Genomic DNA, 19,012 nt, shown 5'->3' with positions numbered 1-19,012 from the left:
GCCAAACCACTGCCAACCCGAAGACTCACAAGCAAAACATCAATATCTGTTTTTACAAGCTATTTGGATTTTTTCCCCCATGCAAAATTATCACAGCAATAGTTGCATGATACAATAGATCCAGAAAAACTACCAAAGAGAGAAACCTCAGCCAGGTATGTAGCTTTGATGTACAAAAATACATTTATTTTCAACAATTTCAAAACCACTGTCTTTTTTTTTTACAGTAGAAATATTCAAATGGAACAATAAAACCAAGAACAGTATATGTACATATACTGTATATATAGATATGACTCATGCATTTGTATTCCAGTGTTTATTACAAGTATTGCAATTGTCTGCCCCATTTAACCCTTGGAACAAAAAAGCAGGATCTTTAGAAATCCTCCCAATTCTGATCTATGCTGTAGACGGTCCAATTTCTCCAGGTCACATTCTCTGCGTCTCACAGAGAAGGATGTGAACAGGTACAAAACTTGGCCTTTCCTCCCATATATATACAGTATATCATTAAAAAAAAAAAAAGTATACTCAGGCTGAGCCTGAAAAGAAAACAATGCTTTCAGCATCGCTTAAAGCCACCCTTCTGAAAGGAACTGACACGTGAAATGGGTGAAGGGGCTGGGATGATAGAAAAGAGAACACTGGCTTTGAAAGTCACTCGCCTCAGATGCAAGAACTATCTTAGGGGAACTGAAGGCAGACATTTGAATTGAAGGAAGTTGTGTACATCAGACAAGCAAGTAGCACAGCTTTGCTAAAATCAACTTTGACTAATATCATGAAAAGCTAGACCCCTATTCTTCCCACAGGGTTTGCACCGTCTCCTGATCCCACAAATGCCACCTCCCTCCCTCCTCCAACTTCTCCCAGGCCAAGAGACCCTCACTGGGCTTAACTGAGTACCCAAGGGACTTCTCTGAGCTAAGAACAGCCCATAACTTCCCCATAAGCATTACACCTTTTCATGGACTTTAACCAGAAAACAATGCTTTTCATTGTTCAGATCCATTGCCTGGCTCCTTTAGAGAAAACCATTTTCCTAGGCTAATAACCATCCTCCACTGCATCCTTCCTGAGGGAAAGCCTCGTTTCCCCATCTGGGTCTCAGTCTGAAGTCTCTCATGGGCTTCATCTTTCAACTTCTTCCATGTCACTGTGGGACAAAAAGTGCCCCCCCCATGTTCTATGAGGTCACTCTCATCCTTCCTTTAACCAGTTGTCCCCAAGAAGCCCTCCCCCCTCCCCCCTTTATATACAGAAGTAGAAACCGGCAATGACATGGACACAGAAATGCAAGAGTTAAGTGTGACAGACAACTGGAGAGCATCCAGAACCCAACTCATCCAGCAGGCCTGGGGGTTGGTCAGCTCTGAAGGTGAGTGCATAAGCCAACAGACGCATCTTTCTTTTTTCTGTTTTCTTTTTTACTAAACATTAAATTATTTCTTAGGAAATAAAAAGCTATTTACATTGTAATTATATACAATAAGCCATCTGCAGCCTCGCAGTGGACATGCATGAGGCAGGGCCTCTTCCGACAGGTGTGCACGCTTTCTGCAGCTACATTCCCTCCCCACCAACCTACCTCCTGCAGATCTAACTGGGAAATGGTTTATGTTTTAGGTGTGTGTGTTGGGTGGGAGGAGGTGGGTATTGGTGATTTGGGGGCCAGGAGGGGGTGGAGATGGGAGTGGGAGGTTAGTGGAAAGCCAACCCACATTAAAAAATAAAAAGAAAGAGTGGCCACAAGGCAAAAGAGATGCCTTGCCCTATCAATGGCAGAATGAAGCAAGAAAGCCGTGGAAAGATGCATCCTTTGTCCTTAGCACACATATAGTCATTTATTCTTTTTGTCTCATGTTAATCAGCTAAGAATGCCTTTGCCTCCCAAAGCTAACCATCTGACTGCTTATTATGAAGGGGCCCTTGGTAAACGAAAGGTAAAAAAGACATATTCCTTTTTCCATAATAAGAGATAAGAGTAATAGGAATCTTCAAAAATAAAAAGTCAGAAAGATGGTTGACCACGTGGCTTGTTGGTACTAAACACTAGTGCAGTTGGGGATCTCCTTTGTGCTTTCGCTGTTTGCAATGGTGGCAATGCTTCCTGCAGGGGAGAGAAGACAGAGGGAGGTAAGGATGTACATGTTACAAGGGTATGGATCTTTGTTTCTTTACTGATAAATATCAAGCCACCTTAAGGCGTGTTTATCAAACAAGGCACCTGTGTCACCCATCCTATCAACTCACTGGCTTAGTCCATGTATGTCTGCCATCTCCCACACCAACATGCAAGGTAGGAGAGATACCTTGTGCCATCCTACATTCTGCTGATCACCACAGTAATAGCCAAAAGGTAATGAACACTTACTTTGTAGCAGACACTATGCTAATGACATATGTCATTTCATAATCACAACAATCTTAGAAGGTAGGTACTATTATTCCCATTTCACAGATGAGGAAAATGAGGCACATAGAAGTCACAGAGCTAGTAGATTGGCAGACCAAGCAAATGAATCCAGGACTATCTTAATTATGCTATAAATGTGTTTACTTTATAGGAAAACAAAAGAGAAAGTCCAATAGTTATAAATAGTTGGCTTCATCCCTCTCCCACTGGGATACCAGTACTTTTGATCTTGATCAACTTTTAAGAGAAAAAAAGTTCTGCCCATATTATAAGGTCAGAGGTAGCAGAGTCATTTTAAAACATGATTATGTTGCCATAGCCAATTGTTTTTCCTCATCCTCCAGTCTAGTCCTGCCTGAAGGACAGGCCAAGTGGACTGACTGACTCGAGTTTGGAGAACAAAGGACACAGGAGCTTGGTGATACCAGCACACGTACCTATGACCCGGGAGTCCAGCTCTTTGTCCAGCAGTTCCTCGGGCTCGGTGAAGTCACTGAGTGTGATTTTGGGGGCATTTTCACTTTGGCTCACTGACCCAATCATCTCCTGCTCCTTGTCGTGTTGGACTTGAGCATAGATGTTAATCCAGGGGATTTTCCTACATGGGACAGGAGCAAAATCAGAGTATGATCACAGGGCATGCTAAATTGGGGCAATTGGAAATCCTGGGTGATAAGGGAAAAGAAGAAGCTATTTACAGGACAGGCCAATGTTAGCGAAAGGGGATAGCCACCCAGATTCTGTTGCCATAAGATCAATGAATGCAAGGATGGACCCAGATGCCCAAGAGAGAGGTAAACTACAGAGCTCCCCAAATAATACACCTTTTCCTGGGGCACAGAACAAGCAGGTGTAAACAGCAGGATGATGCTATTAACCAAGGGTGCACTAAAACCCTTAGAGCACTTGCCAGTGATTAAGTTTATAAAGGAGTTGGACTTTGAGATGCATAAGGTTGTATCACAGTGAAGACAGATTTTTCTATGTGTGCATCAGTTTAATCAATTCACATGTTTCCTTTATGAATAGCCAAGAATAAGAGTCTTATAGCCATGTACTGTTTTCAGAACACCATCTATGGGCCAAATAACTTAAATAATTCCATATTCAGTTTCCTCATCTGTTGAATAGGAATAACAATAGCTTTCTTTTAGGATTGTGGAAGGGATTAAGGAAAAGATTAAGAGAAGCTGAATAACTTCCTTCAAAGACACAAAGGTAATAGGTTTGTAAACAAGGCAAACAACTTGAAGTTGGAGAGGTAGGCAGATTCATACATATTTTCTGAGTATTTATCTCCTGGCCCATTTCCACTATTTCCTGGCATATTGTATTCCACCTTCCACAACCTTCTTTGACTTCTTTTAATCCAGCATTTGTCAAACTTCAATGGATGCATCACTAGGTTCTTGTTAAAATGCACTTATGAACCTCTAGGTCTTAAGAGGATGTGCTAAAATCCTGCATTTCTATGTGGTTCCCAGATGCCACTAGTCCTAGACCCAGACTTCGAGATTCAAGATTAAAATGTTTCAAACTCAGCCCCACCTTGGGGACTTTGAATCAACTGTTCTCTCAGTCACACACCTCCTTCTACTACTTTCATGATGGCGCCTTTCTTATCCTTCAGAATTTGGCTTACATGTCACTTCTGAGAGGCCTCTACTGACCACCCAACCTCTCTCATTATAAATATTTAATTATGGGATGGTGTCTATGAAAGAAATAAATAGGGTGTTGGTTTAAGGTGATGTAATAGGCAATGTACGTGGACTTGCTTTCTGTCTGTCTTTCCCACTAAAATCCCCATGTCTGCAAGGTCTACATTTTCCATCTTCATGGCTATACATTTAACATAGCACAGGGCTTGGAACATGGTTTATATTCAGAAAGTATTTGCTGCATAAATGAACAAATGACCTTTCTATTTTCATATATTATGTTCCCAAACAAAGGACTGCACTTGTAGAATATTATAGGTAGATGAGCTCTCTCTTACTTCACTAAATGATGGGGAAATTGGTCTGAAGGCCAGACATTTCATGAAGCTGATTACTAGTATAGATATAAATAAGATTTGAGACACCTGACACCCACCCAGTCCAGAACATTTCGTGTATGTATGAAGGAGAATCACTCTGTTGCCCTAGTGCCAACAGGTGGTATTTTCAAGCTCTACCTTCCCTTCCCTCCTCCAACTCCCCCATTGAGTAAGGCATTTAGAATGTGAGGCACTTAATAAGGTCTTTCTGTAGCTAACCTAGAAGGAAAAAAACAAATTATGTTTAAGACATGGGCAGTTTCTACCTGTCATTATGTTCAATTTTCATGTTTTCAGTAGCTGCTTTTCTCCATACATTAAGGGAGGTGTCTTCCTGACTCCTACTGGCTAAACTAGCTTAATATAATTTACAAGAACCTTAAATGAATAGATTCTATGTGAAGCAGCAAACCGCAGGCTCTCTAAATGGGTATAATTAAAATTTCATGCTGGCCCTTACTTTCTACTTACCTCAATAGAAATGCAGGCTAATGACTCTGATCTCTTCTAATCATAAAAGTACATATTACTCATGAACGTGGGGATCAACTGTATTATTTATTAGGCGCTGGGGGCAGTCAAACTATTCCTGATTGCACAAGTCTGGGTACCTCAGAACTGTAGTCAGAGGTCCCTGCCTCCCTTTGCCTGCTTTCCTAATGATACCTGTGAGGGTTTGGATACATTTGCCCTTATAAATATTATTCACTGTATTTCAATCTCTGAAAACAGGCATACTTTCAATATTTTAATAGATGGTTGAAAAGTAACAATAGGAATTCCCATGCTTTTCAGTTTTTAACACATCAATGTAAGACTTTTGATACTTTAAGAAAGGTGGTAAATGAAGAGAGTTAGAGGCATGTCTTGGGCTACACTTTCATATAAGTTTTAATAAGAGAAGTAAGATGGATCAATCTAAGTCATCTATATGAATTTCCGTTCTTGTTTGTTCCAACTGTGATTAAGTGTTAGAAGCCTCTGGGAGGATTTAGAGAGCAAGGTACTCCCTAAAGCCTTAACTGGAAGGAAAAAAAAAAAAAAAAAGACCGGGAGGAATATAAAAACTCAAAAGTTATTTTGGGTAACAAGAAAAACCAAATCCACAGTATATAGAAAGAAGGTCTCTCTTTCTTTCTCTTTCTCTTTTTTTTTTTTTTTCTCTTTAGGGCTACACTTGGGCCATACAGAAGTTCCCAGGCTAGAAGTTGAGTCAGAGCTGCAGGTGCAGGCTTACACTACAGCCACAGCAATGTGGAAACCCACATCCTCATGGATACTAGTTGGGTTCATTTATCCGAGCCACAGTGGGAACTCCCTTGAAAGGTCTTACAAAGAAGAACAATCTCAAAATGATTTTTAATTATATTGCCTAACATATCACAAAAGAGTAGTCACTATACAAGAACAAGATCCGATGCGGTCACTTAACAGAAGATGAAGAATATAGTTACCATGATTTCCAAGATTCCTTTAAATAATTGTATTCTCTGTCCTCTGTTAGGTGATCACTTGGGACATTGAGATTGTTTCAGCACTTGGAACACAGGAGGCACTCAATAAATGTTGGATGAATAAATTAATGCCTTAAAGAGTCAAAGCTGGGGATGGCAGAAGGAAAGTTTTAGGTCTGAAAATTCAGCATGGCTAGGGATCTAGAAATATAAACAGAATTACCCTTTCTCTAGCCTGTGATGCCCAAGTGTTTACTAGCCAGGTATAGCTATTTAAACCTAAATCAACTAAAGTTAAAATTAAAAATCTAGTTTCTCTATCACACCAGGGGCTACTATATTGGACAGCATTTTAATTAAAATATTTTAATTAAAATGCTCAATATTTGGAGCATTTTAATCATCACAGGAAATTCTACGGAACAGTAATGAAAGGAGCAAAGGAGAGTCTGGGAATCATGAATGAGAACCTGATCTTCAGGGCCAGCAAGCTACTGGCATTGCAGGTATTGAGGAGGGAAAGGGGACCAAAGAAATAAAAGAAGATCCAACAGGACCTCAACCAAAGGGCTTGGACATTGGGAGGAAAATGTCCAGAAAAGGTGACTAGAAAAAATGGTAACTAGTGATTGATTACTCTTAAGGGACTCTGCTGCTTATCCAGTTTGACTAGTACTTGTTTCCTGTTGTCTACAGCCATACCACCTTTAACATGCCCAATCTCGTCCATTTCTGGTAGCCTTAGCTACATGATTCACTGTTAGGGACACAGAAAGGGTTGGCTGATATTTGGGGCCTAGAGAGGTAGAATAATTCAGAGATGCCATAAATGGGCATAGGTTCAAATATTAAAATCTGCACGTTAAGAGATGCCTGAATTGAGAAGTTGACTATCTAGGGAGTTTAGCAACAATTACAAGAGAACAGAATACTTTCTAAGTCATAGGATACACATTGCCTTAATTTGGAGACATCTGCACCAATACCTCTTTGCAAGACTCCGTTGGACCTTGTTCTCAGCAAGAATGAACTTCTAGGTGTCAGGTGATAAATTTGGTTTAGTTGACCATCAAGCCCCAGCAACCACCAGGCTTCCCCATAACCAAATTCCTGAATGAATGAAAGTGTGCTTTGTATGTAGCTGGAGTGCATCCATGAGTGGGTGTTGCTTTGATCAGACTATTCCCGTATTGAATCTTTGCTCCCTAATTGGATATAAAGGTTTTTTTTTTCCCTCCTTCTTCAAAGGGAACATGGAAGATGGGTGGACACATCTAGATCCAAGAGGACATGAACTCATATACTGGTCTACAAATTGAGTAGGAAGATAAACCCCACACTGTCTTTCTGGTAGAGATGCTGAAGGATTCCTGCTATTGTGATGAATTCTGGGATGTATATGAGTAAAATGGGTGTTTTTAACCCTGAGAAATTCACTAGAGGATAGCTGATGGAAGTTGTAGGGAGTGGGTAAAGTGAAGCCCCGTAAACAACTGATCTCTTCCAAAACCTAAAAGCATTACCTTAAGTGCCTAGAGAAAAAAAAAAGTTATACTTTCAAAACATCTGACAATAAGTAATGATGCTTTTTCTTTACACAGGTTTCCTATGAACCACATTTCTATGCCATTGATATGTACGAACATACTATGTATCAGTTTGTGACACAGAAGGCACTTTTGTAGGGTATGATGTTATTTATAGTAGCTTAGCTTTATTTTTAAATTATGTACCAGGTATAAATAGGATTACACTTAAAACATACAGCAAACCTATAAAGTATTATTTTTTTTCCATTTTACATATGAGGAAACAAGGGCTTAGAGAGGCAGATTGAACTAAAGACACTAAAATGCTAAAAGTTAAAATTTGGTCTGATTTTTGGATCATACTCTTAACCAGCACACCTCTTGGTAGATGTATTGCATTATTCAAGTAATGGTACAGAATTATTGATTTCAATTTCATGTTTTTAATAAGTATCCTATTATATCACCCTACCTGGGATCTTCCAAAATAATTTCTGAATACTTATGGGGTTTGGTTTTCTTGATCAATTTCCCTTTAGAAATAGGAAACATAAGGAAGAGGATAAAATTGAATATTTTTGGCATGCAAATTTAAACAGGGAGATTGGACAGTGGCAGGAAAAAATAAGGAAATATATGTGTGTGTGTGCATAACCAGATTTCAGCAGCATTTTCTCCACTTAGCCACCCTGATTCGGTGTTGAGATATAGAAAAAGATCTCCTAAATATTTGAGATCTTACTTCAGAAACTTTGATGAGGTTTTAAAACCCCTCAAACTTCCCTTGAAGAGAATAAACTGATTTCATAGGCTATCCATAATTATACTAACTCAACAGAATTAAGAACTGAATAGAGTTCAGATTCTTAAAACTTATTTATCCCCTGACCCTAAGCTCTTCTTGCTCTGCCCCAATGCCAAAGAGAGCTTCAGGGGAGTTAATATCATCTATTTGGGATGAGTTTAGGAATGTTGGTTACGGGAGGACTCAGCTCCCAAAAATCTAGCCCCACAATTAAAACTGAGTGATGTGAGCACATACCTTTTAAACTTGTAGATCAAAAACACAGCCAGGCCCACAAATACCACTGACAAGAGCATAAGCATCGCTGAGCTGCTGTGTCCGGCACTGGAGTCCACCAATGGAGCTAGGAGGAAAGAACAGACTTTCTCACCTGGAAGCTATTAACTGGAGGGCGCATCCACTGGAGAAAGGAGGCCAGCTGGTCTCCATCCTCATATCCAGGTTCCAGTTGCCCTGCATGCTGTCTGGGCACAGGCAGCTTGGCTTCAATGATGAGAATGAAAACTTGTTCTTTGCATAAATTTTACCCAGTCTAAGGGGAGTAGAACTAGGACTTGAATGTTCTTTCTCTTAGATAGTCTAAGCACCTGTCAACATGATTATAGGGGGCTCTAGGGAACTTTGAGTTAAATACTGATGCAGTGTTTTGATCTCTTCCTCAACACTGTTTTGGTAAAACCCTGCTAGATGGGCACATTTGGAACTTCCACATCTGAAAAGCTTTATATTAATTAGAAACATTTAGCAAATAGGCTTCCCCAGAGAGCCAATGGTGGATGCCCAAAGGGGCAAGACTTTTTCTTTTATTCCTTTCACAAATCAGCCACCTAGGAGTTACCACCATGGTGCAGTGGATTAAGAATCTGATTGCAGCAGCTCAGGTCATGGCAGAGGCACAGGTTCAATCTCTGGCCTGGTGCAGTGGATTAAAGGATCTGTCACTGCCACAGTCATGGTGTAGGTTGCAGCTGTGGCTTGGTTTCAGTCCCTGGATCAGGAACTTCCAAATACCACCATGGGTGCAGCCATGAAAATAAAAAATAAAACAAACAAATAAACCACTTAGAGCTGGTCCCTTTTTCTACTTAGATTTACACATTATAAATCAAAGGGAGTTTTAAAGTGATTTGATCTCATCTCCCAACCAAGATTCACTGAATCAGAGAATTGTAGAAATTGGGAGAGCCTGAGGACAAATTAAAATAATCCCAACTGTTATAGATTAAAAACATAATATAGTCAAGGCCCAAAGAAATTGTAGGTTTTTTTCCAAGATGATCTAGGGATTTGATAGCAGAGCTGCTTCTAAGAAAGTCTTCTTGACACTTTAACAGGAAACCTCAAGGAAGATGTGATTACTCTTTCTCCACCATCACTACACATGGATTTTCTCAGGCATTTATGGAGAAGTGTTTGGTAATTATACCCTCCCTTTTCTGTCCAGGATATCAGGTCACCATACATCCTCCCCCCACAATCCCACAGGCACTCACCTAATGTCAGCTGTGTGACATACACAATCACTTGAACCCCTGGCTTCAGTTCAAACTGGACCAAGTTTTGGTTTAGAGCATTAAACAGTGTCTCTACAATCTGGGGGGGAAAAAGGAGAGATAGAGAGAGGCTGTGTGGCAAGAAATGACATGTGATAATGCTCCCTCATGGAGTAAGAAGACAGGGCCAACAGGGAAAAAATGACCATGATCTATCAGAGGACAGGATATTAGAACATTTTTATCCATTTGGTTCTCCCAGTCCCTGGAGCCTCCGTGAAGCTAAGGACACGATTGGTATTACTTGCTCACACTGGAGGGTGAGACAGAGAAAGGTGTGTCCAAAGTCACCTAGTGGATTTGAGCTGAAAACAGACGTAGACGTTTCAACTCCCAGTTCAGTGCCTTTTCCTCCAAGCCTGTATAACTTACTGTAGGAACACCTGTTGTGGGTCCCCATTAAAGAAAGCCCACCTGCCATTAGTTCTTTAATCTGAACAAGCAATATGCACAGGGTAGAGAGGCCCCTGCCAGGATTAAAGCAGGCATGTACACCTCAGCCCACTCCTCTGCTGTTTCTCTTTTAGAGACAATGGGAGGCAAACATCAAAGCAGACACTGCCTCCTTTTTATGGGATAATTTTTCCTCTTTACTTTTCCCCAGCAAGTCTCAGAACACATAACATCGATTTAATCACTGTGTAATTCCCACATGAAAGCTGAGGCAGACTGAGGCTGTTGTCCCTAACTCTTATCTCGCTGTACTCGCCTTAATATCACAGCTGCTATTCATCACCATAATTACCTATTTATCTAAATGGATGGATAGTGTAGCTTCCAAATATAGTTCACACATGCCACTTGCTATTTCAGAATAAAGAGGTCTTGTAAAAGTGATGCATGCATTGAGATGCTGAATTTATATCTGGTCAATTTCAATACGCAGCCCTGCAATCCAAGGATCCACTTCATTTCCAGAGAAACTGTGATGGCATCACTGCAGCTCTCAGAGGGCTGTGATGGACACAGGGATGGCGTGACAGGCAGGTGAGTAGAAGAAGGGTGTGGAAGATCTCTGTATGGCAGTTAACTCATATGGAAGCAAATGTGTTTGACTGATACTGATTTTTAGCTGCCTCCTCCTCACTTATTTTTAGCATCACAGGAAGGCATGAAAGGGTAAAGCAAAGCACAGCCAATGAGACCTCAGTGAGAGGAGGGAGGGAGAGAGGGAGAACCAGGGACCACCACTGCCTTCACTTCTAGGAGAGCGTGCAGATCACAGGAAAAATATGCCATTTGATAAGGACAGTAAATCACAATCCCTTTTGGGAATGCTGCTTTCTTAGTCAAAGCAAGATGAGGGAATCCATCTCTCTCCAAAGATGTTTAACAGCAGTTCATTTTCTTCCCAGAAGCAGAACTTAGACTGACCCGGATCTTTAAAGACAGAAAGCACATTTTTCCAGAAATAGACAGGGGAAACTCAAATTCCTCTTTTTCTCCCCCACCTCTTTCCCCAGGACAAGCAGCTGGGTGGGAGACAAGAGCAAGGTGTAGGAATGCCAGCTGTTGGAATGGATGATCACAGGGTACTTTTCTTTCCTGTGTGGCTGAATACTCCATTATTTGTGCGTTTGTCTTTATTCTGGGTAAGGGTGATTATTCTCCAAAAACCCGGGTGCTGGACAGAGAGTGACAAGCTGATGGACCAATACAAAAGGGCTCATCTCCCTTTTTGGCTAGAGAGACTTTGTGTCCCCTTAGAATGTGAGGTGCAGGCAAGTGTCCTGGCCAAGTTTTCTCTCACTTACTTGTTCCAGGTCCCCTTCATTGCCTTTCCTCCTCTCTGTTAAGTTCTTGGGGGGAAGGATGAAGAGCTCTGCTGAAGTTGGGAGGCCAGGGAACACAGCAACTAGGATCTGTTCTTCTGGGACACTGGTTACCTACAAAGATGTTTAGACCAAAGCATAAGGTCCTGCAGAAGCCAGCTTTCACCAAGTCAATAACAAGCATATTGACTATACATTATTTAAAAGCAGCATTTCAAGCACAGTCTCCAATACACATCCAGGCTTTCTTTCTATTTTCTCCTAGAAATGATAAAGAAGTATTACTTTCACTAACTCCTCTGCTCTCATACACATTTTTACTAAAACTAGAATACTACTACAAATGATATTTTTAAAATAGTGTTTTTGCTGGCAACATCTGCAAAAGCTCCTCCCATACTCTGCATTTTTCTACACTAAAAGAGCTAGAGCTTCTGGCTAAAACATGAACAGACTGGCTGCAAATGAGGAATAAGAAATTATAAACAAACATGGGAAAATGCAAATTAAAAAAAAAGCCAAGCAGTTCTTAGTTTCACTTACTAAAGCAGGATTTTTTTTATTAAGTTAAAATAGCTAATACTGGTAAGGCTTCAATTAAGAGATTTCTTTAACTGTTGCTGGCAACACTAAAAATTGATATACATTGCCAACGTGTTTTTTTAAAGACTTATTGTAAGGTCATGAAAATATCCAGACCCTTCATTGGGTAACTGTAACTTGAGTGTTTTTATCCTAAAGGAATGATCCAAAATATAGAACAAGCCATATGGAGGAAGAAACTATCACAACATTTTTTATAACAGCAAATAAATGGGAAAAACTCAAATCAAATATTCAAAAAAATTAAGTAAATAATGGTTATGCTACCATTAAGATGATAATTAGTACAGTGAGGTAACATGGGAAAACACTTAATGAGAGCTGCATTCTGATCTATTTTCTTATATTTCTTTCATTCCAATGCTATAAAAATAAAAAACATATACAAGTAAAAATAAAACAAAACAGTAAAACCTGTGTTGAGATGCTGAAATTATAATTGTAATTGAATTTTTCTATTCCTGAGTGTTTAGTAAAAAGATTCTATTGCCTTTTGATAAAAACTAAAAGTAAGGCTTTTTTTTTTTTTGGTCTTTTTAGGACTGCACCTGTGGCATATGGAAGTTCCCAGGCTAGGGGTCGAATCAAAGCTATAGCCACAGCTACAGCAATGCCAGATTCCAGCCACTTCTGCGATCACAGCAACACTGGACCCCACCGAGAAGGCCAGGGATCCAACCCCATTCTCATGGATACTATTAGGGTTTGCTACTACTGAGCCACAACAGGAACTTCTAAAAGTAAGCTTTTGACTGAAAGCAAATTCCTTAAGAAAAATAACACTGAGTTCTCCCCTGTAAAGTTTGGACCTAATCTTTCCTATGTGTCTCCTGAAGGTCATTATTCCAGAACAACACCTCTTTTTCTGTCAATCTAAATATATAATATATATATATATTAATTTGGCAGAAACACCTGCCTCATCCAAGAAGTTTCCCCTGACTATCTAGCCTGCAGTCACCTGTTCCACATCAGCCTCTTGCCCCCAGCACTTTAATCACTATTAAAGGAACTTAGATCATGGCCATTGTAACATATGTATATGTCAGGCTGGTACAATCTTTTCTCTGATAGGTTTTTTTTTCTTCTTTTTATAATTTAATTTTTATTTTATATTAGAGTATAGCTGATTTACAAGGTTATATTAGTTTTAGGTGTACAGTGACGTGATTCTGTTATACATATACATATATCCATTCTTTTTTGGATTCTTTTCCTTATAGGCAATTACAGAATATTTAATACAGTTCCCTGTACTATTTAGTAGGTCCTTATTGATTGTTTTATACATAGAAGTCTGTATATGTTAATCATAAACTCCTAATTTATCCCTCCCCCACTGTGGTTTATACTTTGGTAACCATAAATTTACTTTTGAAGTTGATATTCTATCTCTATTTTGCAAATAAATTCATTTGCATCATTTTTTTAGGTTCTGCATGTAACTGATATCATGATTTTTGTCTTTCTCTGTTTGACTTACTTCATTTTATGATAATCTGTAGGTCATCCATGTTGCTGCAAACGGCATTATTTCTCCTTTTTATTGTATACTGGGATATGTAATATTCCATCTTATATATGTACCACATCTTTATCCATTCCTCTGTCAAAGGACATTTAGTTTGCTTCCATGTCTTGAATATTGTAAACAGTGCTGCAATGAACATTGGAGTGCATGTATCTTTTTGAATTATGGGGGTTTTTTTCCAGGATATATATCAAAGAGTAGGATGGCTGGGTCAGGTAATAACTCTGTTTTTAGTTTTTTAAGGTAACTCCATACCGTTCTCTGTATTGATTGTGCCAGTTTATATTCCTATCAAAAGTGTAGGAATGTTCCCTTTCTTCCACAACCTCTCCACTGTTTACTTTTTGCAGACTTCATGATGATGGCCATTCTAACTAATGTGATGTGACACCTCATTATAGTTTTGATTTGCATTTATATAATAATTAGTGATGTTCAACCACTTTTCGTGTGCTTTTTGGCCATCTGTATGTCTTCTTTGGAGAAGTGGCTATTTAGATCTGCCTATTTTTTGTTGGATTTTTGCTTTCTTGATATAGATATGCATGAGCTATACATATATTTTGGAGATTAATCCCTTGTCAGTTGCATTATTTGCAAAGATTTTCTCCCATTCTATGGGTTGTCTTTTTTTTAATAGTTTCCTTTGCTGCGTAAAAGCTTTTGAGTTTAATTAGGTCCCATTGGTTTATTTTCATTTTTATTGTCATTATTTTAGGAGGTGTATCAAATAAGATGTTGCTGTGATTTATGTCAAAGAGTGCTCGGCCTATATTTCCTTCTACCAGTTTTAGAGATTCCGGCTGTACATTTAGGCCTTTAATCCATTTTGAGTTTATTTTTGTGTATGGTGTTAGACAATGTTCTAATTTCATTCTCTTACATGCAGTTGTCCAAACTAAATGTCCATTCACAGATGAATAGATTAATAAGATGTAGTACATATACACAATGGGATACTACTCAGCCATAAAAAAAGAACAAAATAATGCCATTTGCAACTATAGAGTCTTATACTGTGATGTAAGTCATCAAGAGACAAATACTATATGTCACTTATATACTGAATCTTAAATTTAGCATAAAAGCTGGCATTTCATTCATTTTAATGGCTAATATTCCATTGTCTATATGTACAACTCTTCTTGATCCACTCCTCTGTCAATGAACATTTAGGTTGTTTCCATGTCTTGGCTATTGCAAATAGTGCTGCAATGAACACTGGAGTACATGTGTCTTTGCGAGTCGTGGTTTTCTCTGGATAGATGCCCAGGAGTGGGATTGCTGAATCAAATGGTAATTTTATTTTTGGTTTTCTGAGAAATCTCCATACTGTTTTCCGCAGTGGTTGCACCAATTTACAATCTCACCAACAGTGTACTATGGTTCCTTTTTCTCTACACCCTCTCCAGTACTTATTGTTTGTAGGCTTTTGGATGATGGCCATTCTGGCTGGTGCAAGGTGGTACGTCAAAGTGGTTTTGATTTGCATTTCTCTAATAATGAGTGACATTGAACATCTTTTCATGTGTTTTTTGGCCATCTGTATGCTTTGGAGAAATGTCTGTTTAGATCTTCTGCCCATTTTTTGATGGCTTGTTTGTTTTTTTGGTATGGAGCTGCAGAAGGTGTTTGTAAATTTTGGAGATTAATCCCTTTTCAGTTGATTCGATTGCAAAGATTTTCTCCCATTCTGTGGATTGTCTTTTCGTTCTGTTTAGGGTTTCCTTTGCTGTGAAGAAACTTTTAAGTTTGATTAGGTCCCATTTGTTTATTTTTGTTCTTATTGTCAATACTCTAAGAGGTGGATCTGAGAAGATGTTGCTGTCATTTATGTTTGAGAGCGTTTGGCCTATGTTTTCCTCTAAGAGTTTTATAGTGTCTAGTCTTATATCTAGGTCTGTAATCCAGTTGGAGTTTATTTTTGTGTATGACGTTAAGGAGTGTTCTAATTTCATTGTTTTCCATGTGGCTGTCCAGTTTTCCCAGCACCACTTATTGAACAAACTGTCCTTTCTCCATTGTATATCCTTGCCTCCTTTGTCATAGATTAGTTGGTTGTAGGTGCGTGGGTTAATTCTGGGCTTTCTATCCTGTTCCCCTGATATATATTTCTGTCTTTGTGCCAGTACTATACGGTTTTGATGACTGTTGCTTTGCAGTATAGTCTGAAGTCCGGGAGCCAGATTCCTCCAGCTCCATTTTTCTTTTTCAGGATGTCTGGCTATTCTGGGTCTTTTGTGCTTCCAAACAAACTTTAAAATATTTTGTTCAAGTTCTGTGAAAAATGTCCTTGGCAATTTGATAGCGATTGCATTGAATCTGTATATTGCCATATACACAATGGAATATACACAGTGGAATATTGCTCAGCCATTAAAATGAACAAAATACCAGAATTTTTAGCAACAGGGATGGACATAGAAATTATCATCCTAAGTGAAGTCAGCCATACAATGAGACACCAACATCAAATGTTTTCACTGACATGTGGAATTTGAAAAAAAGGACAGACTGAACTTCTTTGCAGAACAGATGCTGACTCACAGACATTGAAAAACTTATGGTCCCCAGAGAAAACAATCTGGAGGTAGGGGAATGTGCTTGGATTATGGGATGGAAATCCTGTGAAATTGGATTGTTCTGATCATTATATAACTACAGATGTGATAAATTCATTTGAGTAATAAAAAAATTTTTAAAAATTGGCGCAAATGAACCTACCATAAAACAGAAACAGGCTCACTGACATAGAGAACAGACTGTGATTTCCAAGGGGGAGAGGAGAAGAAATAGGATGAACAAGAAGGTTGGGGTTGGCAGAAGCAAACTCTTACATTTAGAATGGATAAGCAATGAGGTCCTACACATTGTGTGTACAGCACAGGGAACTATATCTAATATCTTGGAATAGACCATGATGGAAGTTGAGAGAGAGAGAGAGTTGGGTCACTTTTCTGTACATTGGAAATTGACACAACACTGTAAATCAACCATACTCTAAAAAATATTTAAAAATCCCTTATCAGTGGCTTCATTTGCAAATATTTTTTCCCATTCTGTGGGTTTTCTTTTAATGTTATTTCTGTTAGATTCTTTTTTTTTTTCCCTGTCCTTTGTCTTTTTAGGGCTGTACCTACGGCATGTGGAGATTCCCAGACTAGGGGTCAAACTGAAGCTACAGCTGCTGGCTTACGCCAGAGCCACATCAATGTCAGATCTGAGCCACGTCTGCAACCTACACCACAACTCACAGCAATGCCAGATTCTTAACCTACTGAGCAAGGCCAGGGATTGAACCCACAACCTCATTGTTCCTAGTCGGATTCGTTTCCACTGAGCCAAGACAGGAACTCCTCTGTTAGATTCTTACTGTATGTTTGCTCAGACATTCCTGGAGGTCTCTCTGACTGCTTCACTCTTCCATGTGATGGACAATGACAACGAGGAAAGACTCAATAAGTAGAAATTGGATTGAACAGAAGTAGAGGTATTTTCTCCCACTTACTCAGCTCTGGTTCCTGTTTGGAACTAGGCTTACAAATGGGAGTTAACTTTCAGGGATGTGATGAAGGAAAGGGAGATCGCCAACTTGCAGAGAACTAGTAAGAAGCAGTCAGAAGCCTGAAAAGTCCTACAAAGTGGGGAAGCATCCCTGTGGAACCCAAGGGGGCTTTTCCAGACACCTGTTTCCTGCTAAGAAGCATGACCTTGAGTAGCTAGATGTATCTGTACCAAAGTCACGGGGCAAGAAGACCTTAACCTAATCAGCCAGGGAAGCAAGTCTAAGAGACTAGACTGATGAGCAAAACACAGAATCACCCAATGGAGAGAAGGGTATGAGCTGATAAATGTCATGGCTGGTGTGATCTTGTGTCCCAGGAAGAGTGGTCTCAGGGAGCATCATTCAATTAGGGACTTTGGAGGGACCTTGGAGTTCAATCTCATCTAAGGGGAATATGAATGAGATTTACAACCCAGGAATCAACCAAGAAGGTTGACGGTTTTTTGTATATTAGGATAATTGTAATTGCTAAGTTATTTATTTAAAAGCACACATGTTTAAATAAATACAACCATACAAAATATAAAATAATCTGGGATGTTTCACAGTCAAAGGCAGACACAAGAAACTTCATTTCTATCCTTTTCTATGAACCTTCTCTTTATTAAAAGATGTAAGGTAAAGATCTTCTTGTAGACCACTCCTGACAGGAATGCTTTTATATCATGTTCTTTTATTTCTTCTTTCTCTCTCTCTGGCAGCTCCTTCTCCATGTCCTTCTTTGGATCTTTCTCCTCTGCCTTGGTGAGCATCAGTGTTCATCCCTGCCCTGTCCCCCTCTCCCACCTTGGGAGTTCTAAAGACTTCCACAGCCTCAGCTCCCTTATCTCCGCCTCCAGTGGAAACCTCACTTGATTTTCAGATCCATAGCTTCAACTCTTTGGTTCTCTTCACCCCATTGTTTCTCGCGTGCCCCAAACTCATATAAAAGACTAAACTATTATTGTTTCTCCTACACAGTCCCCATCTTGATTAATAGCAAGGAAAACTATCCCCTACCTGCTCTTATAATCTAAAAGCTTCTCCTCACCCACACTATATTTTATTAGTCTCCAATTCTATTTCTCAGCTTGCTAAGTAGCCTTTGAATTTTTCCTCTTCAGGTTCTGATTATATCTGGTTTAGAAAACCACAGTAATCTTTTAACTGGTCATCTATTCACTCCCCACCTCAAGAGCCCATCCTCTATAATGCCATCAGAATGGGTGTCTAAAACATAAATGTACTTTCGGGACTTTTTACTTAAATAACAAAAAGGAACACATTTCACACTACCTAGAGCCTACAGGATGTATGTCAAACCCCTTTTAGTTTCTCAGACCTTTCATAAACTGACCCAACCATTCCTGATCAATGTCAGTCACCTGGGCCCTTGGCTATGCTAAACTGCCATTTCTCAAATATGCTGCACTTTCAACAGACCATGGTTTTGCATAGGCTGTTCATTCTACCTGCAAGACATTTTCCTCTCTCTGTGAACTAAAATGTAGCCTTTAAAACAGAGGTCAAGTGTCCCCTCCAAAGACCATTCTAATAGTTCTCAAGTATTTACTGAATCACAAATATATGCTCAGCCTGAACTTCCCTGTACAGAGAGAATTGTGCTTCTCTCCAGGCTCTTTTGAAACACTGGCTATGCCTCTACCATAGAACTAGTTTTATATTAGATTTATCTATACATTTGTATTGACCATGTTTTATTCAGCATTATATTCTAGTGCCTAGGTCTGAGCAAAGGAT

At 39.3% G+C, this 19,012-nt stretch overlaps 1 protein-coding gene across 1 annotated transcript in view; it reads right to left on the bottom strand.

Moving 5' to 3' along the window:
• Positions 1-248: 248 nt before the first annotated feature.
• Positions 249-19,012, bottom strand: part of SORCS3 (sortilin related VPS10 domain containing receptor 3) — a 437,279-nt gene continuing 418,515 nt past the window's right edge. Inside the window, exons 23-27 of the mRNA XM_047762685.1 lie at positions 11,556-11,687; positions 9,742-9,841; positions 8,486-8,591; positions 2,857-3,017; positions 249-2,113 (exon numbers count right to left, since the gene is read on the bottom strand). Of these exons, the coding sequence (XP_047618641.1) occupies positions 2,049-2,113; positions 2,857-3,017; positions 8,486-8,591; positions 9,742-9,841; positions 11,556-11,687 (564 nt within the window). The 3' untranslated portion in view covers positions 249-2,048. The remainder of the gene's footprint in view (positions 2,114-2,856; positions 3,018-8,485; positions 8,592-9,741; positions 9,842-11,555; positions 11,688-19,012) is intronic.

Source organism: Phacochoerus africanus, chromosome 15, assembly GCF_016906955.1.
Source record: "Phacochoerus africanus isolate WHEZ1 chromosome 15, ROS_Pafr_v1, whole genome shotgun sequence".
NCBI lineage: Eukaryota > Metazoa > Chordata > Mammalia > Artiodactyla > Suidae > Phacochoerus > Phacochoerus africanus.
Note: the sequence above shows the minus strand (reverse complement) of the source record. Positions and strands in the feature narration are given on the sequence as shown.